Source organism: Drosophila virilis, unplaced genomic scaffold (genome assembly GCF_030788295.1).
Source record: "Drosophila virilis strain 15010-1051.87 unplaced genomic scaffold, Dvir_AGI_RSII-ME tig00003822, whole genome shotgun sequence".
In the NCBI taxonomy this organism is placed as follows: Eukaryota; Metazoa; Arthropoda; class Insecta; order Diptera; family Drosophilidae; genus Drosophila; species Drosophila virilis.
The window spans coordinates 346,298-372,767 of NW_027212957.1; the positions used below are offsets into that span (position 1 = coordinate 346,298).

General features: G+C 40.2%; 1 protein-coding gene and 1 long non-coding RNA gene across 2 annotated transcripts in view; both read right to left on the bottom strand.

The window, feature by feature from the left end:
• Positions 1-4,053: 4,053 nt before the first annotated feature.
• Positions 4,054-26,470, bottom strand: part of side-VII (sidestep VII) — a 168,826-nt gene continuing 146,409 nt past the window's right edge. The window contains exon 9 of the mRNA XM_032433972.2: positions 4,054-4,714. Coding sequence (XP_032289863.1) covers positions 4,307-4,714 — 408 coding nt within the window. The 3' untranslated portion in view covers positions 4,054-4,306. The remainder of the gene's footprint in view (positions 4,715-26,470) is intronic.
• On the bottom strand, positions 5,088-15,737 carry LOC138911766 (uncharacterized). The gene is made up of 2 exons (XR_011417398.1): positions 7,526-15,737; positions 5,088-7,449 (listed from the first exon to the last, which is right to left on the bottom strand). It is a non-coding gene; the product is annotated as an uncharacterized lncRNA (long non-coding RNA).

Genomic DNA, 26,470 nt, shown 5'->3' on the forward strand with positions numbered 1-26,470 from the left:
GAAGACGTGATCATTGTAAAAAAATAAAGAACACGGCTCGGCCGAGTCCAAGATAAGCATCCTGACAAGGATGACATCTGTAGGCGCAGATCAGCACATTGCTTGAAATGAATGAATGAAAATGAATGAATAAAGTGTAGTGTAAGTTATGTTTGGCGCGGAGCGAGAGCGCAATAAAGTTGTATCTCTCGCTCTGGCTCGGCGCCTTAGCTTAATTTAGGTGTAATAATTTCAGTTGTCGAATTAAGCGATAAACACGAAACGCATAATATGCCTTTTAAGGCCACCACAAAGTTAGTTGTTAATTATATAAAACAGTAAAACAGGCAAGGCCCTTGACTGAGCTTCCTTTCGATTAAGTCCGATATCACCATTTCATAAACAGACCTTCCAACTTACACATGTGTCAAACTTTGGGACTTCAAATCAATATTTTTAAAAAAAAGCGAGGAGCACACCCAAGGCCGCGTCTTGCATGTCAAGGCGCAGAAGGCGAAGTCCGAAGCTCGGCCCTCTCGGCACGCCAGATCCGCCGCACCCACCACATAACTGGCGCCGCGCTCCGACTTCACGGCACCAGCTTTATCGCTTTGGTTGCTGCTCCAACGCAGAAGCAGTAGTTTTTCGAGACTCGAACGGTACAATCTGCGATTGTTATTGCAACTACCCTTTTGTATGCGATATTATTTACCCAAGGTGCCCAAAAAGGAATTAAGATTTCATTTTATCATATAATTGTATTCAAAAAAGATTTAAATACATGTTCGTACTTCATTATACATTACGTGAGAAGAACAACGTTTTCCTTTTTTTATAAACCTAAACTCAATCTGAGCAAAAACACACATGAATGAGATTACCCTTCGAAACTAATATGAAGTTAAATCACTGCTGATCTGAATGATCCACAAAAGTTATCTGTAATTATGAAGGCTGATTAGGAGTACACCCGCTGACTATAAACGCGATTCAAGCAATACGTACAATTCGATAAGTTGGCTTATTACCTTTTGTTCTTTCACATAGTACTCACTACTTTAGTATGATCCAACGATGTCAGCAGGCCTGTTGACGACGATGATGTGCTGTGGACTCTTAATTGAACGGTGTAACGTAGAAATATAGTAGTCAGCGACATATACATGCTAAATCAAGATCGAAAGACAATGTCAGCGATATAAAACGGAAAGAATTGCAATTTAAACTTCATGTGTACTTCGCCCTTCGCTTATACCTACGGCCAGTATGCCGCCCACGTGAAAAATTGAATTTTATAATTTTTAAAGCAATCTTAACCAACTGTACTCGGCGATTAAAATGGAAAAGAATGACGCCATGCCAAAACTAAAAGACGCAATTAAGCATTCACCCAAGACACGAGATTTTCATTCGCAACGGCGTCATTAACATAGGTCATGGTCACTCTGGTTATGTTAATAACCTCCGCTGATCATATGTACTTGCATAAATGTTATAGTGCAGTACTGCCCATTGAAGTTGATTGTGATCAGCTGATCATGCCAATGGTAACGTATGTTTACGTTTCCAGAAATAAAACTTATCACCCCATCACAACATGCATACAGTAATTCATAAAGCTGCTGCCCCATTCAATTGCGCAGTTGCATATAACTTTGGTTTTTTTTAACCGATCTTTATGAAATTTTCTACAGTATATCTTATTGTACCATAGAATATTTGAGTATACTGAAAAAGTCAATTGCATTTAAATTGTGGCTTAAATTGGTTGGCAATAAAAGTTGGGTTATTAATGTGATTTATAGCTGTTGCGCGGTAGCGAGGAGGTGGCGTTAGGTATAAAATGAAAGATACTTGATATATATTTAATATTCTAGAAGCAGCATATTATGTTTGGTGGCTCTAACTCTTATTATTTACCAAAATTGCCCAAAAAACAGGAAGACGATATCGATTTTTATCGATTGCTTGGAAACGGAGTAAGTTATCGATTATCGGAAACAAACTCGATCTGCGCAGGCATTAGGAGCATCTACATCTAAAATTTCAATTTAATTGTCTCTAGCTCTTATAGGTTCTGAGATCCTTGCGTTCATGCATACGGACGGACGGACGGACAGACAGACGGAGATGGCTAGATCGGCTCGGCTATTGATGCTGATCGACAATATATATGCTTTATGGGGTCGGAGATGCTTCCTTCTACCTGTTACATACATTTGGATTTTGCACAAATACAATATACCCTCATACCCATTCTTAATGGGTTCAGGGTATAAAAAAATTGCCTTAGTCGGCGCGAGAAGCCAATCACTGCAGAAAATAGCAAGAAATGCATACATATTTTAATTTAATTATCCATACCTAATTCATACATACAAACATAGGTGTTTAGACTCTTTTGGCTAATACTTATAAAAGATAATCCTATTTGCGTGGAATATTGTATTAATATAGCAATTGAACAATACGGCTATATTATATACCATAATTTTATTATATGTGAGAATTTTGGCGAACAAAATGCTACTAAGCTGGCGTGGCGTGAAGGGCTAAAAGCCACACAAGATATTTTGGGCGTTGCCTATCCTAGTCCGAAGTAGTAAGCCATGGTAAGGTTGAAGGCGCTGCACTGACAGATTCCGATATTAAGCAGTGCTAGAGCAATGTAGAGGTTCAGGTCTATGATATACAAAGTTCTGTCATTCTTTGGGTATTATTAAAATGGTATATAAACCCATAGAGAATCTTTCGCTCGCTATAAGTATTTGTCAAATTAACAATATTCCCAGACATTTCTCATTTTAGAACTTGCATGTCAAGGCACAGAAGGCGAAGACCGGAGCTCGGCCCTCTCGGCACGCCAGATCCGCCGCACCCACCCACATAACGGGCGCCGCGCTCCGACTTGACGGCACCAGCTTTATCGCTTTGGTTGCTCCTCCAACGCAGAATCAGTAGTTTTTCGAGACTCGAACGGTACTCAATCCGTAAAGTCCAACGAATTGCATTAATGCATCCTTGGCAACAGCTCTCGGGCTTTCCATTACTAGTATTGGTGCCGAAGGGGCTTGTACCGCCTATCTTAGCATGAAGTGGCCCAAAAACACGAAAATTAAAGTTGTTCTCCAGACGGACAACCAACTTCAGTAGCTGTAAACTTTAATAAGGTCAATAAAAAAATAAGCTGGCCGTATGGGCGAAAAAATACCTCCATCGTGCCGGAAATGATTTTAATAATATTTTTGATTTGATAAGGCTTTTATTTCTTAATTTTGCTGTTCTAAAATATTTAATAATTGGAGACCCTCGTTTTTTCGACCATTCATGAAAAAATAAATAAGTAAATTTTATTTTGAGCATTTATAATATATAGAGAATCTTTCGGTCGCTATAAGTATTTGGCAAATTAACAATATTCCCAGACATTTCTTATTTTAGAACTATTGCTTTCGAATATGTGTAGGGAGCAACAGAGATAAAGGTCTTTAGTATATATTACGTCAGACTGTTCGGCTTAAATCATTGGGAGAAGTAAGCTTTGCCGGCAGTGGTTATAAAAACTAGTGTTGATATTAGCCAGAGTTTTAATAATTGGCCGGCTTTGAGCATGATATCGGAAATCGATTAGTAGACATTTCCGCTTTGCAGATGTGAGAGAATAGCTGGGCACCAAAATACGGAGATGGATGAAAATATCTTTGAGAATAGAGTATTAAGCATATAAGATAGAACTATTCGACCGATCTTTCCTATAGCTCTCATATGAATATAACAACTCGGCTGTTGATGCTGTTTTAGTATATATATACATTATTGGTTCGGAGATGCCTGCTTCCAACTAATTTCTTGTAAAAAATATTCAAAAAACATTTGGCTTGTTTTATCAAATTTGCTGGCTTTTATTAGTTCTAAGATATGCTGAAATAACGATTCCTCTATCGATTGCTTGAAAATGGAGCAAGTTACTTGATTGCTTATACATGAAGTCGTGAACACATACATTTTTAATATTGACAGATATTAATAAATGAAAAATCTATTTTTATTTACGGATTTTTAAATAATATAAACATAAATAATTGTTACAATTGTTTAAATATAAATTTTCTACATATGTATTATGATTAAATCATTACTTAAAAAATATTAATAGGAAATTTGCAAAACTCTTTTGGGGATATTTTAGTTGTTGCAATATTTTTGAAAATGTATTGTAAAATTTCGCGATACAACATATCTACTCTATGAATGTAGTATTTTTATTAAAATGAATTATTATTTATAATCACAGAGCCTGTTCATAAGCTCCGTGGAAATTCTATAGTCATACAGAGCTATCTCGTTTTATCATTAATGGAGTTTGGACGGTAACTTCATCTTCGGATTGGATCTGTTCAATAGAGTTAAAAACATTGCTTGATGTGTCAACACTAACACTGCTGGGCTGGGCCTGCGTTATGTGGTGTAACGCTATGGTTCGATTATGAGGTTGAGCAAAAGCTTTGGACGTTGAAATTATAGAACTGTTGGATACTGATGACGATGAGCCTGCATATTCCTCCGTCGATTCTCGAGTCAGATGCATATCGGAATTTTCTGATGAAGTCGAAATTTGATAAAATTTTGAATGCACTGCATAGTTGCTTTTATATCCAGGCCAATTATTTCGATACGAATGTCGGGGAAGCGTGCATTGAGCAATAACATTCGAATAAACATGTGGAGTCGCATTCTGAAATTATATAAAAATAAAGCAGTATCAATGGATATCGATGTATAGCGTTGTAAATCCTATTTTACGGTCGAAGATTATGATTATATCTAAAGATGGTTGAATATTATATTTTACCTAATTAAAACTTTAAACGATTGTTATGTCCTAAATCTAATGGTATACGTTCAATAGTGTATAATGGTTTTATGCAAAAGCATGTAACAGGCATAAAAAAGCATCATCAACCTCATATTCTTAGTAAGGCCGATTGATTAATTATACCCTGAACCCATTAAAAATGGGTACTTATAAGGGTATATTGTATTTGTGCAAAATCCAAATGTATGTAACAAGCAGAAGGAAGCACCTCCGACCTCATAAAGTATGTATATTCTTGATCAGCATCAATAGCCGAGTCGATCTAGCCATCTCCGTCTGTCTGTCCGTATGTCCGTATGTATGTCCGTCCGTATGTAAGAACGCAAGGATCTCAGAACCTATAAGAGCTAGAAACTTGAAATTAGATGTAGATGCTCCAAGTGCCTGCGCAGATCGAGTTTGTTTCCGATAATCGATAACTTAGTCCGTATCCAAGCAATCGATAAAAATCGATATCGTTCCTGTTTTTGGGCAATTTTGGTAAATAATAAGAGTTAGAGCCACCAAACATGATATGCTGCTTCTAGAATATTAAATATATATCAAGTATCTTTCATTTTATACCTATCGCCACCTCCTCGCTACTGCTATTAATTAAATTAATAACCCAACTTTTATTGCCAATCAATTAAATCCACAATTTAACTGCTATTGACTTTTTCAGTATACTCAAATATTCTATGGTACAATAAGATATACTGTAGAAAATTTCATAAAGATCGGTTAAGAAAAAACCAAAGTTATATGCAACTGCGCAATTGAATGGGGCAGCAGCTTTAAGAGTTTCTGTATACATGTAAATACACACACATTCATGCTCGTCTGCTTCGCATTTTGACAGAATGGTTATTGCGACTTTTTTCTGTAATGCTATTTAAGTTCCTTTTTTTATCATAAGTCCTTAAATATTTGTGTGGCTGCTGAGTAGAGGCATAACAAGTGGTGCGGTCTGTCGCGAGTTCGAGCCCTAACGGGGAAGATATTTTTTCTTGCTTTTGCTTTTGTGGCTGTTAAGCAGAGTCGACAGCAAGTAATGCGGTCATTTGCGAGTTCAAGCCCTGCCAAGGGAACTTTTTTTTTAATTTAGTTGGTGTAGGAATAAGAGGGTTCAGAGTATTCCCTAGTCGCGAGTTCCCGACTCGATGACGATGATCGTTACAGACGAGCCCTCGTCTCCTCGACGTATTGCATACGTGTCGATCCGCTTATTGCCCCCGTGCAATGTTACTGGCAATTTGCGGAATAGTAGGCGTTCTCCATTCGAATGGACACAACTTTAGTTCCTTTGTTGCGTAGATTGAGCACCCACTGGCTGCGGTGCCCTTGTGTGCGTATCCGCTGGCTGCGGCATCTATCCAGTATTCATCACTCTATAACCTGCGGTACATTGTGACACATAGCATCATGATCATGTAAAAGACGATAATGTCTCTTCCGGAAGCCATTGACTTGTCATTCGTTGGCCCTTTTGCAGACTCTTGCCATGTGGCCATCTAGTGGACACGAGAAACATAGCCGGTGCCTTTTTACAAACGTCCACATTTTTAGCGGAGAGGCTAAGTTAAACTCGTTGCATTGCCTGACTGCGTGTTGTCCATTACCGATTCGGTACTGTTTGGTGAGATCTCGGTGTCGCCCTTCATTATTCTGGTCATTGCTGGCATGCAGCATTCAACTTACTATCGACATCAACAATCGTAGATACCTCATTGGCGTAGTCCGTTGACCCCGCGCTAAAATACGACATAGTGAAGGGCCTTATTGTAGCTGTATGTCTAGCCCATTCCATCCTCTTGCTTAGTCGTAGCTTAGCGACAAATCCTCCATCAGTGTAGGATGCGCTAAATCCTATTCGCTAAATACCATTCGCTGTTAGCCGTTTGTAGAATGGCGCTAAGGTTACTCACTCGTGAAGCAAGTGACACGATTTTAGCTATGATGTGCTCTTGAATTGCCTGCACCTCTCGAATAATAATTAGCTTGCTGCGTTAGTTGTTCTGGGCGGCCATATCTGAAACGTAATTGTTCCATCACGTTGTTCACATTCCTGGGATGTATGAGGAACGACTTCACAGTATCAGGTGCTTCGCCTTTAAGTGCCTTCAACTATCGCTGGTAATTCTCCAAATTCGTTGAACATTTTCCGTAAACGCGCTGAAGAATATTGGCCAATCCTCAATTTAGCTTCTAAGCTCGGGTAGATCTGGTAATTTGCGTAGCAGGCATACATCGTTCCTGGGAGTCGCCCATGGGAAGTTCCCAGTTGCTTGCGTTGGCTCCAAAATGATCGCTTGTTGGTTTTCTTGTGCCGGCGTGCAGCTGACCGCTGGCTGCGCAATACCTGTGGCAGCGCAGAACAATGTGGAGTCGAGCGACTTGTTGATGTAGAACAGTTATCCATAACTGTAGCATGTTATACCGTTTGCAACTGTGTTCTCAATTTTACACAGGTAATGGCTCACTCAAAGATGGCGATCTGCTCAAAATGGCAGTTCCACTCAAATTTCAGTTTCACTCAGACTTACACCTTAAATTGGGACTTCACTAATAATTGCCATTTCAAACTTCCACTCGACGATGGCTTCCACTAAAAGCTGCGATCAAAAATGGCGGCTGGTTAGCTGTATCACCCACGCCAGCAATAATCAACTTAAAGGGATCAGTACTCACATGAGTTTCACTAGTTTTTGTCCTCTGCAACTCGTGCTCTAGCGGCGCGACTCAACTGAGTTATTAAATCCATAACATGCATACTTGAGAGTTGCGTGCTTGGGCTTGGCCCTCTTGTCAAGATGCTGGCTCAGGCTTTGGCTTTTCCTGGGGTTCGTTGTGTCATCATATTCAGCTCGAAAATGAAGCCTACTGTATTTAACGCTGGCTGCGTACCAATGGTTACTCCATAACAAGGGTGTTGTTGTAAATTCATTTATTGTCTCCAGCGCAAGTCTTTTGCAGTTTCAAGTGTAGCCCCTGGCCATGTTGCTCCGATGTTAATAGAGGCAGCTTAATGCAAAACGTGCTATTGAAAGTACATGTTCAAGTGTTTTATTCTGAACGGAACTTATAAATATATTCCCTCAAAGTCTTACCGTAGCCTTTCCTTCTACGGCCTTCGAACTAACGACAATAATGAGCTTAACAATTAAGTAATGGCGGCAACAAACCATACAATGTGGCCGTACATTCAAAGTATAAAAATGCATAAGTACTTTCAGAATATATAGAATATAATATCAGAAAAAACTAAACAATCGATAACTTAATTCGTCCCGCAACAAACATCATACAGTCAACGCATGGAGAATTTCAGCATAGTTGACTAGCGCATCACCCAGTTATAAAGGAAACATCATAATCTACGAAGGTCGAAGTTGCATTCGCAATAGAAAGACACTGCCTTGAGTTAAGTGGCATACATCGTAAAATATTGGGAGAGTTGAGATGATAACAGTATAGACATCTTTCGGAGCACGGGTTAGCTTTCCGGCTCTATCTCGTCGGTGATGTTACAGGCGCGCTGCTGTTTTAGGGGAACAGGTCGCCTTTCAATTAGTGGACACGGCAGAAGGTCAGCATTTAATTCAGAATGCCTAGTGTACGATAGCTGCCCCGAGATGCAATTTTGGGAACCGCTTATCTCTACAAGCTGGATATCGGCTGCGCCGTGAGCGGCGCCCCAAACTGCCCGTAGATATGATGCGGCCTGCGGTGTGGTTACCAGCTGAGGCGGCTTTAAGAGTTTTGCATGCTTGCTGGGAAGGTTGAAATTAGAGAACGTCCAAGATGGTTGCTCACATATGTGCACAAGAGGTGTTGTTCATTTTAAAATGACTTGAACTTTTTTTGAGCTTCACCTTAATATTATAAATATTAATCTGACCTACACAGAGCATACGTCTGTTGATTCTGACTGACGCTCAGAGCCTACAACATGTGTCGCAAATTCTGCTGTTACTAAGTTAGCAAATTCAAAGCTCAATAGAATAACAAAGTATAAGAAAGAAAGATAACTTAATGTAACAGAATTTAAATCTTGAGCGCTTGAAGGTGATTCTCTCTTTCATGCGTTCTCTTATAATATACGCTGTTAGGTCGGCCCGATTGCTCTTGCGGGCTGGCTGTTGATCAAACATTCTCCCCCCTTTGTTGATTGCAGTATCCGTTGTCAATTTGACGTCCACTAGCTTTTAAAGTCTCGGGCAGGGTACCTTAACCTTGACTAAAAGAGAAAAGAGTGCAATATAACAGTTACGTAAAGGTAAGGTGCCATTATCAAGCCAATTATCTTGTATGGGTAATATTCAGAGCTTTGTTACGGGCCGTTTGATAACACCACTGCTTGTTTTTAGAGTCGAAGCTCTAACTAATACAACTGCGCCAGCATGAGTGCTGTGAAGGAAATAATTCATCCTTTATTGACACTATTAATCCAACATTTAAGTTTCTGTTCATCGGCAACCATTTTGCTCTTCTCTGCAGCCCTTATCCAGCAATTTTAGTGCAATGAATCTTGAAATGTACAAACAGCATGCCTCCCTATCCGCTCGTATTTATTTGTTGTAGCACAGTCACTATAAATCAGACGTCGCAAATAACAGTCAACACTTATTTTCACTGCGATCTACACACAAAAACATCGAAAAAATCGAAGCAGATTTGGTTTTGCTCTCCATAGAACATAGAAAAAAAAAAAAACAGGAAAAACATGCATATCCACAAAAGACACTTTGGCATTTTTTTTCCGTTTAGTGGTCGTGAAAGAAGATGTGCGAAAAAAAAGAACGAAAACTGTTTTTGCTCGGACCCAGTTCTGGTGCATAGAAACCTAAATGCAGGTGTTCTCCTTTGCCATTATTGATTCTTTCGGAAATAAACCGTTTTTTGCAGACAACCAGGAAGTAAGGACCGAAATTTGCGAACTCTGCTATAAAAATCGACTACTAATAACGCATCTGACGTTAAATCTCAAACTGGCTCAAAGTGTATAGCCTTGGTCACCAATCATGGCAACATGTATCCTTTTATGCCACATGTCCCCTACTCTTTGATGGTTAAATATTAATAGGTCCAGCAAAGTCATTTAATTCATCTGTTAATACCTCAGTTCGCTTACGCTTAGACTGTATTATGCAACAATTTTGAATAAAACGATTAACAAGACTTCTGTCTCAATACTCATATGTGAGAGTGACTGTTGATCAATGTTATTGCAGGGCCAACCACAGTTCACATGACGTCAACTTAGATACGCTAATTCCCTGAGTCAAATGGTCGGCAGGATTATCATTCGAGGGAACATATCTCCATTGTCTTCCACTTGAGATCTCCATAAATGTGTTTATGCAATTTGAAACAAATAACTTTCAGTTTGCACCGTCTCCACGGATATAACTGACGGTTATCATTGAGTTGGACCAAAAAATAGTACTGCAGAAGTTTATATAAATCCGCAATGGCTTTCTTAAATACTTATACGCAAAAGCTATTTTAAATACTTATACATTCTTGCAGACTAAGCGACTCCGTTTGAAATGTGTGGTCTCCGGTAGGAACACGTAAATACCGCTCCATAGGATGGTGCTTATGCATCAGAAAAGATGTGTAGTTTTGCTGCTTCTTCATATAATCCCCATGTTATATATCGTAGTATTCGTATGTCTGAAGTATTTAAAACTTCGCCCATTTTCTTCTAACGGCTTAATTTATTTTCTGTATTTTCCCGGCTGCAACAATCGGACTCAGCCATAGGATCGAATAATCTCGTAAATGTCGACAGAATTTACCGCTTCGCAGGTAAACCTGCTGATAGTTTAAAATTACATCGAAATTCATTCTCCACGGGGATCCAGTGTATACCCAACGAACGAATTGTATCCTCGACATCAAGGTGCAACAATCCCTTCGTTTCTCGAAATTCGATTCTAACAATTTTGGGTAATTACTTTCCCGATTCCTGAATTCAAGCGTGACACTGCGTAACATACCAATGACTTGTCTAGCATGCATGTGATCGTTCATATCGGGTTTCCATAATATGCGCTGATAGTGGGCATCTTCCCTTGCAATATTGATGCATTTATAAATTGTTTCTACATCAGCCATTAATATGAAGCTAAAACCACGCCAATTGAGAAAAACTGCACGCGGCTGTAGGTGTAGCTTTCTGGCTACGCAGCCAGAAAAGCTGGAGTGACCTCGCACCTGATAAAAGCAGCATCCTAATCTTATCTTAAGACACTTGCTTTTGTCTTAATTTCGCTTTAAGATTACATTTACGTTAAGCTGGAGCTTTTCGCTGTAACGATCGTTTTATTGCCCCAGCATTACGTATGCGAAGGCCTCGATGCGGAGCGCCGAGTTAGCTAAGCTCGTTCGCTTCGTGCATTTGGTACACATCGGCCGACCACTTGCATTACTCAAAATTATATGTAATCAATTGTCGCTTCACTTAAATTAGCATGTACCAACTCGGGTTCGTTTGCCTATTGTTCTTGCAAATAAGCACAGACCAATTCGAATCTACCTGCTTTTCGCAGCTTTTAACAAATATAGAAACAAATTGGGAGACAAGAAATACAATAATGTTAATAATTTCATTTTGAGAAAGCTATTGAAAAAGCTCAATAGCGCAACATTTTGGTGACCTCGACGTGGTATTTTACCTTGTAAGATTATTTGTTTTACATTAAAACAATATCATTACATTAAAACAATAATCTTAAAAGGTCACCACCTGACATTTCGTGTTGTGCACTTTATATACATATAAGCGACAGCAATCGCTTTGCCTACTCTCTCGTTGACTTAAAGATTTTGCTCTTTCGTGCGGTACATATGCCGTTGTTTCGTTACATAGCTTGACAATTGCGTTCGCCGAAATTCTTACAGCTATTGTTTCTGAACGTTTTACTGTACTAGCGATCACCGTTGTTAGTTACTCAGCTAGTTTTGCACACGCTTTCTATCAACGTTTCTAATGGAAACCAAAAATAATGCCTCTAGTGCAATGCCCTCGCAAACAGGGGGAATTTTCAGAAGCGCAAAGCCATTTCAATTTATGACAGTTTGCAATCACTTCGAAATGCGAAATTCGCCACTTAGTGAAATTGATGAGTACGGCTTTAGTGTTAGTCTGAAGCAAATCGATGAAATTGGTAACCAATTGTGTGAGAACTTCGACGAGCTAGTAGTTTCTAAGGAAATTTCGGCTCGGAGTGAAATCGCGAAATGTGGCTGAATATTGCCCTGCTCAACATTTCGCGATCAACTTGTGCTGCCCTCGCAGACAGTTAGAACAAAGGCATCTCAGGCACTACCCTCAATAAAGTTGCCTACGTTCAGTGGTGGTTACATAGAATGGGCCGAATTTTATTCTATGTACACAACCGTCATAGAAAATCATCCTGATTTATCACATATGGAAAAGCTGCAGCATCTTCGATCGTGCTTGAAGGATTCAGCGCTGGAAGCGATTCGCTTATTGAATATAACAATCGATAATTATGCCATAACATTTAATTTATTGGAGAAAAGGTTTAATAATAGACGTTTGGTTTTTCAGGCACACATACTTGAGATATTACGGCTCAAGAGGGTGGCAGGTGGCCGTGGCGCTAAGGGAGTTTTCCAATCAGTTCAAGGCACATATTCGAGCGTTAAAGAGCATGGGCAACTCCGAACCGATCCCTGAATGCATCATCGTGCAGATTATTTTACAAAAGCTGGACCCAACATCACAAGCAAAGTGGGAAGAAAGGCTAAATGATTCGTCGTTCGTCAACTTAATACCATCGTGGGAGCATTTGGCTATGTTTCTGGAGCAGAAATGCCTAACAATGGAAATCGTAAATTTTGCTATGGCAATCTATTCCCCTAGCCATCAGGTGGGAAAAACTAGAGCAAATTACACAAGTAGATCGTTATTTATCGCCACTTACCACGTTGCCCCTGTCTGCGTTTTTTGTGACAGCCAGACAGTCAGAAAGTATATAATTGTTATCGATTAGGAAATTGGACCCCTGTATTACGGCTTAGGATGGCAAAACGACCTGCCTGAATTGCCTACAGAAAGGCTATTAATTGCGATCATGCAGCTCTGGATGCTGTCGGACCTGCGGTGCGAAACGTCATTGCCTGCTGCATTTAAATAATAATAATTCGGTCTGGTAGTTGACTGCGCCTACTGACTGACCGTCGATAGCCCATGCCTCTTTCGCAAACTCGTCGCGTTATGCCTCCACCTCTCTTGTTGCCTAGTATTTCCGTAGTGCTATCCTCTTGGCTACTGCTATGGTCTTTGTTAGAAATCGCTCCGGAACTTTTATATCTTGCCGTGCTCTTTTGGCTTCCGGTTCTCAGTTTGACCTTATAACGTCTCACCTTGCCAAACATCTTCAGTCAAAGAAGCATTAGTCCTCAGCCATTGTCCCTGGTCTAGGAGATTCTCGTTTTAAACAGAAGGAAATACGGTCACTTTAACAACACAATCTGAAGTCTCTGAATACTCAGCCTCCCAGCTCTGATAGCGTCTAACAAAACCGATAGTCAACTGAGGTTTACTATTAACTCTACGAATTGGGACATTCCCGATCCGCCTTTTTTTAAACATCAACGCGTGGATTTGCTAGCCTGTGTTACGATCTTCTGAGCGTCGGCCAGATAAGGCTTCTCCTAGGGCTGCCATGTCTTCAAAAAACAAGGCTTGTTTGGGTAGTTTCTGGAGTTGGCCCGTGCTTGGGTGGTTTTACGTTGATAGCAAAGCATACTGCGGGCAAACTCAAGTCAAGTTCTGAAAAACGTTCTGATGAATTGATGGAACGATTTTAGAGGAGATAGAAGAACATTTTGTTAGGACTCATGTCAGATTGCCTAGTAGCCAATACTCAATTCGTTGACCCTTCATGCGAAGTTTGGAATGTCTGGGGACGTCTAACAAACTAGCCTTTCGTCGGTTCCTGACCCTGGAACGCAAATTACAAAATCGTCCAGAGCTGAAGATTCAACATTCCAATTTGTTAAAGGAATACTTGGATCTGGGTAATATGTCTCGTATCGCTTCAGAGTCCATTTTTTCAATATTTTCTACTTCATCACTGTGACTTTAAAGAAGATAGTTCAACGACAAAGTTGCGAGTCTTTTTCAACGGCTCAGCTGCTACCTCGTCAGGTTATACATTAAATTAACATTGGTGGCTGGACCTGTTTTTCAAAACTCCCTTTTTCATATCCTTCTTCGTTTTCGCAATTCGCCGGTCGCCCTTATAGGAGATATTGAAAAAATGTATCGCTGCGAACGCGTTTCAGCACCAGATGAGTTTCTCCCATGCATTCTATGGTGAGACTCGCCACAACAGGATGTAAAGATTTTTAAGCTGAATACAGTACAACAAAGCCAGTAGCATTCCTCTTTGTCCGTGTTATGCATCAGCTGTCTATGGATGGGGAAACTAATTTTCCAGCTGGATCTCGGATTCTGCGGCTTGACTTCTACGTTGATGACCTCATTTCAGGATGTGACTCAATTCAAGTGGGAAAGGAAATTCTTAATCAGACGACTGGAATATTGGCAAGTGGGGGCTTTAAGTTGCGAAAGTTGTGCTCAAACAATGCTGCTGTATTGAAAGGGATACCCGACGAGGACAGATAATCTTCTTTAAAGTTTGATGATGGTAGCGCTATCGCCAAAACTCTGGAACTCGCTTGGGACTCAGCGGCGGATCGGTTGCTGTTTTCTTTTTCGTCCATTCAGCAATCCATCCAAAAGGTCAACAGTGTCGACTATAGCTTGCTTGTAATACCCGCTTGGACTCATAGGGCTGGTAATTTCCAAGGCTCAATTCTTTTTGCAGCAGATCTGGAAGGAGAAACCTGAGTGGAATGAGAGATTGCCATCATCACTAACAACAGCTTGGCATGATCTTTGCTGCAGTTTTGAAAAGTCAATACCTGCAGCGAAGTTAGAAGTTCACGGCTTCTGCGACGCCAGCATCGAAGCATATGGGGCCTGTGTCTACGTGATTTCTCGATGACCATTAGCCAGCTGTTAGCTGTTGTGTTCCAAATCGCGTGTAGCGCCTTTGAAAACAATCACAGTTCCAAATCTAAAGCTCTATGGTGTCATCCTGTTATCTTATCGCATGCGTGAGAAATCTAAAATGAATCTCTTCGATGGAAAATTCTACTGTTGATCAGATTCTTCTGTATGCCTTTTCTGAATAAAAACCGAGCCCTGCAAGCTCAATGTGTTTGTAGCTAATTGCGACAGTTTAAGAGATAGCTAATGACATGGTATGGCGCTACGTTTCTACTTCACTCAACACAGCAGATATACTCTCGAGAGGATCTACGCCCAGTTAATTAGATCTATCGTCACTGTGATTCAACGTCCCAGAATTTCTTGTTGGAAACAAATTGGACTGGCTTGCTTCTTGCTTGTCACAAAAGCGAGAACGTGAACTTAGAAAATATGTCCTTATTGCGTTATCTCCCTTCGTTGATATAACTGCCACTTGTAAATACTTCAGCTCATTTTATACAATGCAGCGTATATTCGGATATATTTGAAAATTCATACACAGAAGCAGGCGTCCTGGACCAACAGTTTGTGATATACAACATGGGGCCCAACTCCTATTAAGGCTCGTCCAGAGAGCACACCTGTGGAAAGAGATCAAATCATTGGAATCGAGAAGTGTTGCTAAACTTTCCAGTTGTATCGCATCTCTAAACCCTTTTTTTTGATTATTTCGGCATTCACAGAGTTGATGGGCGCTTGAAAAACTCTTCGTTGGGTTTCGAAGCTAGTCACCCAATAATTCTCCCGCGTCACCATCCCAACACAGATTCAGATTTCACACGGTTTCACAATCGGTCTATGGGCACTTCTTACTCATATGCGGTTCTAGTATTGGCCGATCGGTGGAATGAAGACTGTATCCTAAGAGGTTGTAAAATGTGTGAAATGCTTTCATGCCAAGCCTCGATGAGTAGAGCATTTAATGGCTGATCTTCCCGAAGAACGTTTGGCTGCTTTACAAGCATTTGAAGAGAGTTCCGGCGTTGACTATTGTGGACCATTTTACTATAAGCAAGATGAACGAGATAAAGCTCCAGTCAAATGTTTTATGACTGTCTTCGTATGCTTCGCGACTGGTCCACCTGGAGCTGGTCAAAGATCTGTCAACAGCTTCATTCTGCAATACAAATTATATTGTAAGGCTTATAGGCCATTTTAGTTGTTAGTTGTATTACTAAACCCCTTGAAAATGGGTAAATAGGGTATATTGTACTAATTTTTGCAAAATGTAAATGTATGTAACATGCAGAAGGAAGTGTACACCAGTGGTTTTTGTATTCAAAATAGTGTAATTTGTAGCGTCTGCTCCATTTGGCTTCTGTCATTTCTTCTGAATTCTTATTTTATACATGTAATGTACTCAAGCTAAATACGTAATGTTCTTATTCTATGTATTTGGTATATAATTTTATGCAAGTGGCATAAACATAATAAGTATATATGTAGAGCGCAACCACTGTCGCTGGCGGCAAGGTGCATGCTCAGCGTTTCTTATGCGCCTCTATCGGTCTGCACATAAGTGGCTGATCGAGTTTCAAGAGCGCTGGAATGCTCAAATGTTTATGTGTGGTAGTCTTTTCATATTTATTTATGCATATTGCGACAAAGTGTCGCAAAGTATATTTTATATAGATACACCACAATATGCTGGGTATACATATTACAGAAGCATCTCCGACCTCATAAGGTATATATATTCTTAATCAGTAACAACAGCCGAGTAGATCTAGCCATATCCGTCTGTCTGAACGTCCTTCTCTCTTACCTCTTATTTGTTTTATATTGAAACTCTAATGTTTTAAGAGCTGATCACCAAATTTGACATCTAGTTCCTAGAATTGTAGACATATATCACGTATCTTCAATTTAAAAGCTGTTGTGAATCTCCTGCTTCACCCTATTGTTATAAACCAATGAAATCAATCTATCGAAATTATCCACCAATTAAAGCCACAATTGTATTTTTTGAAAATATATGATTGTAACACAATAATATCTACTGCTGAATTTTATAAAGATCGGCTAAGATACACCAGCTAGCGCAACGCGTTAGAATTCCGGTATAAATGTGCACAAGGACACACAAGAAGAAAAGAAATTATAATTGAGAATACATCGCGTGCTCTGCATATGTGATTATATTAAAGATTTTTTTTCGGTTAGTGCCTATTTTCGGTATGGCTGCAAGGTAAAAAGCGTTGGGACGCAGTTGGTGCGACGGTCGCGGGGCGCAAGCTCAATTCCAATGGGGAGAAAGTATTTATTTTTCCAATAAAGTTAGTTTAATCCCTTTACGCATTAAAAAAGTGTTAAGGTCTAGAAAATTTGTTTTTGTGTCGGCTAAAACCTAAGTTAGAGTGCGTAGCGCGAGCTACCTCTTATAAGTAGGCATAAATATGCATGCATTTTAAAATTAAATTAATAAAATTTCAATTGTATAAATAAGTGGGCAATTAAATAACATGATGCCACTTGAGCAGCCAAGACAGCGTGAGACCGTTAACCGACAGCTAACCGCTGATCTTACACTTTAGGTGCTCCTAGAGTGAGCGCTCTTATGTATGAGTACACCCGCTCTCTCTCTCTCTCTCTCTCTCTCTCTCTCTGTCTCACTCTCTCTCTTTCTCTCTCTCCTTCTCTCTCTCTCTCTTTCTCTCTCCCTATTTACAGCGGTTAACCGATAAAATCATAAGCATATACATGTATCCTTAGGGTAAGTACATTTTATTGTATTTAAATAAATTCATTCTCTCTTGATTACAAATATATTATTACATGGCGACCGTGAATCGGTCACGAATTTTTGCCTGGAGGCAGTAGACCAAGTTGAGGGTCGACTCTAACTGCGCCTTCATGGCCCACAACAGGTCATCTATGATACTGCCGTCGGACATAAAGCGTCCCATATACTGGGTGAGTTGGCAGTAAGTCTTATGGTAAAAAAACGCGGTGGCTTACAGAACTAAATATAAAAAGAAGAGCGCACTTAAGATGGCTGCTATTCACAAAAACGCCAACATACGCAATGTCGACAGCTCAGAAGCTACAAACTGAGATCGATTACCTGCAAAACTTGATTAAGCAGAGTAAGCCAAACACCGCTACTCACTCAGCGAATATTAAAGTCATATCAAACAAAAAGTAATGACCGGCACCCGCCCAGCCTCAGCATATAGGCCCAGGACATCAGCAGCGGAGAATCAACAAGTGCGAGCGGCACACCGCCACTTGCGTCATCGAGGGATCATCAACGTGCCATACCGGCGACGCCCAGCCGATGAAAATTGATGAACAGTAGATGCAGTAAATCTTTTAATATTGACCAAATCATTTTTGTAAAATTTAGCGGAATCAATTAAGCACAATTAAAGCTATACAAAAAAGGAGGTAGGCAAATTTAAAATATAAATAGTTGATCAAACAGAGCACATTCAAGCTCTGGTGATTTCACTATTACAATTACAAGCGTTGCTCAATTTTTCCTCACTATAAACGTAAAACACAATAAAATTATTAAAAGAAGATACATTAATAAAGCATACAATATTGAAAATATTTAAAAAATGTAAAACACAAAGAATCACCCAATACCAGTCCTTTGAGACGTTACATGGTATCCAGACATTAATGTCATACAGTAATTAAACGATAACATTCATTGGAGCCAACAATGAAATGATATTGTCAAAATAAAATAATAATAACACAAATGGAGTGGCAAGAAATTGTCACCCATATCAAAGAAATAAGATCAAAATTTAAAAATCATATCATATACATATTACATATCTTTTAAGGGTCGACATAACGAGTGTCTTCCTCATTATTCAATTGATTATACAAACAATTGATAATGGAATTAAATGCTAAAAGCCCAGTTAGAGAACACCATTTTTTAAATAGCATCACCGACCGATGGAGGTGTTTTATTTGCCATTCCGCCCAGCTGTGCCCCTTTTCACAGCTAAATTTGTCAGTGACGCTATTAGAGCCTACATCTAAGAAAAACGCTGTAAGTACGAAAAATGTGTTCTTAAGTAAAATGAAAAATAATCTTAATTTGCTATATTAATTAAGAAAATACAATAAATAGGATTTATAGGCTGTTAAGTAGATAGGATAAAGAGAATAGTTATGGGAAATCACCGGGAGAAAAATGTACAGCCTGTCCGGCAAGCTATGCCCCAGCTCATAGCTGGGAATGGTCAGTGACTTCCTGAAGGTAATGTGAAAGCAACAATTTTATTACGGGTAGAGAGAGTTCGGCAGAGAAAACGTAATGCAAACTATTATAATTTTTTACATAGCACGCGAAAAGGATTTGAATAGCGTAGTCTGTTGTGTATGTAGATAGAAATAAGCGGCGATAATTTCTGGTTGATAGGGCGAACAAGAGAGATGTACTGACGTTTCGTTATAAAAGAATCGTTAAACTATTTAGACTAAAGTTTAATAAATCAAAGTACACCTTTTGCTTCATTAACAATGGTATCTATGTGAAGATTGAAACAGAGCTTAAAATCATAAAAAACGCCTTGGTCCTTTACTGTTAGTAATCAGCAAATGGTTATTGTCGATTGTATAATTGACAAGGTAAGGTGTATTACAATTAATGTTCATAAACATACACTTTGAGCAATGCAGATGCAATTGATTGGCCGAACACCAAAGTTGCATAGCGTTCAAATCGTCCTGTAGAAGAGAATGATGTACGCTATTAGTGTATGATAGAATAAGTTTCACATCGGCTGCATACATGAGTACACAGGCATGTGATATAACAGAGGGGAGATCATTTATAAAAAGCGTAAAGAGTAAAGGTCCAAGATGACCACCTTGACGAGCACCTGGATGAACGTAAATGTGGTTAGAGGTAGTCAGCCACAGCATTACTCCTTGGGTCCTACCTTTTAAATAAGAATTAATCTTTAACAAAAGAGATGGAGGGAATATATTCGGTCAAGTTTAAAAAGTAAAGTGTCAGAGTCAAACGTCTTATTGAAGTCAGTGTAAATTACACCAGTTTGCATTTGGGAAAGGAAAGCATCATTTGCCAAGCAAGTAAACTTAAGCCGTAGTAGCAGTAGTTGACCGATTCTTTACAAATCCATGATGAACATATTGCTCCAAATAATCCAATGCCCCTGTAATTGTGTATATCAGACTTCGCACCTTTCTTGTGGGGAGGAATTATATAAGATTCTTTCCAAAGAGACAGTAAAACAGAAAATTTAAGGGATAGGTTTAAAAGCTTTGACAATGGATAAAGAAGAGAAGAACTACACTCCTTGAGTAGATAACTAGGAATATTGTCAGGCCCAAGAGAGTAAAATAATTTTAAAGAAGAAAGGAGAGAGAAATGGGATATAATAGCAGCAGGTATAGAACCGAATGGAGTAATATTGTAATGGCATGAAGAGTTAGTTGATTGGAAATAATTAGGAATGAGATTAGAAGAATCAGAGTCATTGCTAGTCCCGAGAGCAAAAGAAGATGGCAAGCTTGAAGATTTACGCGTTTAGTTTACAAAGTTGTAAACGTGTCTCTGATTTTGGGTAAATTACCTTTTGCGACGAGTTCGAAAGAAAGAAGTTCGACTTGGCTATGGAATATTTAGCCAAGACTGTACCAGACTTTTTTCAATATATAGGTCGAAGGCATTGACTTGGCAATACACATATTAAAGTGGGAGCTTTGGGTGTTATAAAACAAGTAAGAGGTTCTAGTCGGGACATCCCGACTAGGGGATACACTTAACCCTCTTCTTCCAACATAAAATGCATATATATATATTCTATTTTAGAAGCTATATGTCAAGTTTGGGGACTCTAGCTCTTATTATTTACCAAAATTGGCCAAAAAACAGGATACCGATATGAGTTTTTATCGATTGCTTGGAAACGGAGTAGGTTATCGATTATCGGAAACAAACTCGATCTGCGCAGGCACTGGGAGCACCTAAATGTAATCTCAAATCTAATTTCATGGTTTTAGCTCTTATAGGTTCTGAGATCCTTGCGTTCATACATACAGACAGACGGACAGACAGACAGGCGGACATGGCTAAATCAACTCGGCTTTTAGTGCTGATCAAGAATATATATATATATTTTATGGGGTCCGAGATGCTTCCTTCTGCCTGTTACATACATTTGGATTGTGCACAAATACAATATACCATTATACCCATTCTTAATGGGTTCAGAGTATAAAAAATAAATAAATACCTAGAGAGTCATATAAAGAAGACCAATCGGTTGCATAAATAAGCTGATTCAGCAATGAATAATTTCCTTTGCGAAAGCAACGGCGGGGCTTATTGGTTTATGAACAAGAAATGAGACGATTACAATTGAACATTGCAATCTCTAAAGTAGGATGATATACGTCCTCAAGAAGAGATAAAGGAAGGGACCTAGACACATTAGAAATAAGGAAGTCGTTCTATTCAAATGATGAGAAGTTGAATTGATATGAAACAACGAAAGATCAAGCAGGCAGTCTATAAAATCGTTCTGTTCTGAGGGCACTCGATCATTTTCGGCAGTGAATAATCACTAAGACAAGTTCTTCAAATTAAAATCACCCAATACCATAAATAGGTCATTATCACGCACGTGTGATGAAACTTCTTTAATACAAGATTTATATAAACTTGAATATCAGAAGAAGGATGAATAATTAATATTCCTTGTAAGAAGACATCTTAACTAAAAAAATCTCAGCCTTGGTAGGCGTACGAAAACAGAAAAGTTCTGAAAAAGATCAACACCCCACCACTTAGAGTCGGCCGAACATTTCTATTCAATATAAAATAATTCGTAACAACCTGAAAATCAGATATGGTTGAATTTAACCATATTTCTGAAAATGCTATTATATCCGAATCGAAGGAAGTGCTGGCTATAAAAAGATTTTTAAGCTTGGAAATGAGACCTCTGACATTCGAATAATAAACAAAGATTTGGTCAGAATATGAAGTTGTTTTGTTGGGGCAGAAATGGTTCCCTATATTAATGAAAGGGTGACCGGCTGCTTAACGTTTTTATACCCTGAATCCATTGAAAATGGGTAAAAAGGGTATATTGTATTTGTGCAAAATGCAAATGTATGTAACAGGTAGAAGGAAGCATCTCCGACCCCATAAAGTATATATATTCTTGATCAGCATCAATAGCCGAGTCGATCTAGCCATGTCCACCTGTCTGTCCGTCCGTCCGTACATCCGTCCGTCCGTCCGTCTGTCCGTCCACCCGTATGTATGAACGCAAGGATCTCAGGACCTATAAGAGCTAGAGTCTTGATATGTATGTTTCCGATAATCGATACTCATCCCACAGCTATTAATCAAGTTAATAACCCAACTTGTATTGCCAACCAATTTAAGCCACAATTTAAATGCAATTGACTTTTTCAGAATACACAAATATTCTATCGTACAATAAGATACACTGTAAAAAATCTCATAAAGATCGGTTAAGAAAAAACCAAAGTTATATGCAACTGCGCAATTGAATGGGGCAGCAGCTTTAAGAATTTCCGTATACATTTACACACACACATTCATGCGCGTCTGCTTCACATTCTGACAGCATGGTAATTGCGACTTTTTTCTGTAATGCTATTTTTGTTCATTTTTTTTATCATAAGTACCTAATTATTGGTGTGGCTGCTGAGTAGAGGTATAGCAAGTGGTGCGTTCTGTCGCAAGCTCGAGCTCTGCCGGGGAAAGTACTTCTTTTTCTTTTGCTGGTGTGTCTGTTGAGTAGAGTCGACAGCAAGTAATGCGGTTAGTTGCGGGTTCGAACCCTGCCGGGAGCTCCCGACTAGAAGCTTTTACTTGTTTGGCTTGAACTCGTGAACAATCATATGTGGAGGCCAAAATTTGGAATCACAAATGATTTATTTTAAAAGATGATATATCACGAAGGGTGGAGAAATTAAATTTGGTAATTAACACGGTGGCAGAAGATTTTCTAGCAATATAGGCTGCCAATGATTCAGAAGTGGTGTCACACGAATGTCGGGGCACAGAAACTTGCCTACGAGGGGCAACAACCGTAAAAGTTGGGCTGCAGGTAATACAGGAGGTGGAGAAACTAATGAGGCACAATGATTGTATTTAACAATCTGGGCAAGATTGCGCGCAGGTCTGCCTTTGCTGTCAGAAGCTGACGGGGGTGAGGCAGTGAATGAAGCCATTACAAAATATACAGTACAGAAATGACCGGCAATGCAAGCACAGTAAAACAAAAGTTCACACAATTATTCTCAATTTAAACATATTCGTCAGTGTAAAAAGCGAACACACAAAATTAAGATGATTTCAATAAAATAGACTGTTGTGAGGCGGCTAAGGAGACCAGCCACCCCACAGTTTTCACGGCAAGGAGCCGTCATCCCTTTGGCCAAATTACGGCAAGGAGCCGCTGGCGGGACAACGCGTTAATTTTCTTTAGTTATAAGTATTAATTATATTAGGTTAAGATCGTACTGAAATAAGAGGCAAGGAGCCATCAGTAATAGAATCAGTTCGATTAGTAGCAAAGAGGCAAGGAGCCGCGAATATTATAATTGATTTAAATAGAGAATTTGAATTTAACCGCCGGCCGCCGCTGCAACCGTGCGTTGTCGATCGGTTGCTCAACACCGTCTTTGAGAGCGCAACTTCAATTCGGCGGCGAAGAGCGAAAGCTCCGAGGCGAAGTTGCGAAAGCTCGCGGCGAAGTTGAGCAGCCGAAGCGAGCGCATGGCTTGCCGGCGAGCGTGCCGGCACTTGTGATCGAACGTTAAGGGTGAGTAGAAGTGCTGCGCGAGATAAACGAAATCATAGATGGTATAGTGGAGCGCTAGGGCTCCAGATTTAGGATTTAGGATTTACGATAAGGTCGGAATGAATAAGAGTGAATAAAGTGCCAACGTTGTAATTAACTAGAAAGTATTGGATTATTCCCTGTTTCCTGGTAACCCGGCTTACCTTAACCTCGCAACTAACCGGTGTTCGACCTAACCTCAAACGAGGGGCATGCGGTACGAGATTGTGGCTCCGGGGTGGGCATTGCCGGTTGGTGTAGTGGAGTTGGTGCGAGGCCACGGCCCGCTAGTGTAGTTGGTGCGAGGCCACGGCCCGCTAGTGTAGTTGGTGCGAGGCCACGGCCCGCTAGCATAGTGGTACGAGGCCACGGCCCGGCAGAAAGATAGAGCGACTAGCTAGTGGAGTTGGTGCGAGGCCACGGCCCGCTAGCATAGTGGTACGAGGCTACGGCCCGGCAGAAAGATAGAGTGTTTAGGTAGTGGTGTTGGTGCGAGGCCACGGCCCGCTAGGGTGGTTGGAGCGAGGCCACGGCCCGCTAGCATAGATGGTATGCGGCCACGGCCCGATGGTGTAGGTGTGTAGAGGTAGATCTGGGTTTGGTTTGGTCAGGACACTCACCACCCCCTTCAGCCCTCTCTCCCAGCGAAATTATAAATAACTTGTAACTCGCTAGACCTGGTAAGACTGAGAATTATACCCCGGCCAGAAGCTACCTTACACTATTGTAAAATAACACAGAAAACAGGAATGGGCAAAGGATCAACAAACTCTATCGGCCTGGCATTTCTCGAATTAAGAACTGGAAATTTCATCATAATACATAACTTTCACATAGCACCAAACAATTGTCCGATCCCTGGTGATGGAATAATTGGAAAAGATTTCATTTAAAAATTATTATTATTATATTATTATTAAAAAATATTTCTCAACAGAATCTGATTTGTTAATAGTAATAATATAACAAAATGATTCAGTTTAAAAAAAAAAATTAAAAATTATAAAAAGCGGATTCAAGCGATATTCAAAGAGCAGAATCAAAACTTGCAAAGTTAAGGAAAAATGTTCCACCTCAAAATTCAAAAGTAATGACATAATTATATTCAAAATATGCTGATATTTGTGGATTGGAAACAGAACCCATCACAACGAATAACTTTTATAAACAAAAACTGAGATTAAGAGATGATTAACCATGTTACATAAAAAACCAAGATGCTAAAATATAGCGCAGGGATCAGGTATTTGATATTATAGAGAAGGTCGTCGTGCCACACCTTATCAAACGCCTGTTTGACGTCAAGAAAGACTCCAACGCAGATTTCCTTATTTCCGAAGTAAGGATTCCAGCTGAGTTAGAGGCTTACCGGGTTTGTCGATCATAATAATATTCGCACATTTCCACTGCTTCAGGAAGTGACCAAATCTGAGATTTGAAGGAAAATTAACGCGAGCACCATGATGCTTCTGGGTGGGAGTGTTTTGGCTGCTCTGTTGTTAATTTCGTCGCGGCCAGGAGTCTTCTGTACTGTTCTACTGCTCTTGTCTGAAAGCCTTGTAGAGCCCGAGGTCGACCCCACTTGGTGTTACAGTAGCGCTAGTAGCATGTTGCCTCTCCAGTGGCTATAACCTCGATGCCTTCGGTTTCGATGGCAGAGAAGAGTGTTTTTCCTCTAGGGCACATCAGGTAGTTTTCCCACCAGCAATGTTTGGCGTTCCGATCTCCCCCTGCCAATAATTTTTGTCTGAGCTAGTCGAAGAGCGCATGCAAGTGTGCCTCACATACTCTCAAGGCCGGAGGGCAGGATCCGAGTCGGATTGGAACGGCTTGCATATGCCAGTGACGGGACGACTCAAGTGGATGGTGGGACAAGGACGACCTGATGAGTATTCCTGCTCCTCCATGTTGACTGTTGTCTGGGAGATTGGCGGTGTGGAGAGTGTAGGCTGATACTCTCAGGGCGATACAAGAGCAGAAGTGAGTCCCCGTGAGCAGAACACACATCAATGTGTCGGAACTCGATAAAGACTGCGATCTTGTTCGCTTTCGATAAGACTCCGTTCGTTTTCTACAGTGCAACCCTTATGGAGTTAATTTTAGAGACTGTTTATTTTTTTACAGTAGGGTCTCTGTAAGAGATATCACTTTGTCCAATCTGGCGGACAGTTGCTCCCAATCTAAGCTCGAGGGATGAGTTGGGGCTGTTGTCAGCAGCTAGAAGGTATCGACTGGGAATGCTGCCGCGTAGGACGCTAGCAAATCATTGAGCGCTCTTATGGTTTAAATGTCCGCGCCTAGGATACTGTCTTGTTCCTTACAGAACGTGGCGAAGCTAACGATTTCTGGCACTGTTATTCTGGGCACCTTGGAAGAAGGGCGCTCATTAAGAGGTGCCGTCTGGGTGAGATGCAGGTGCATGGCAAGCTTCTGATTTGCCATTCGTTGCCTGCTGGCCCTAGCGCATGCTTCGTGCGAGGTGGATGGTCTATCGTCTAAGTCTTCATCGACACCATTAGTGGTGTTGTTGTTGGCAGACAGCTCCTCTACCTCTATGTCGCTTTTCTCATCATCACACAGAGCCGAGAACCGATTTTGGCTGCTTTCTTGCTTCGGCGATGTTTGCCTTATTAGGAACGATACTGGGCGAGAGTGAACCACCCTCTGTTCTTTTTGACGGCCCCCAAACCGGGCTTATGCTTCGACTTTTGGTACTTGACCTTCGTT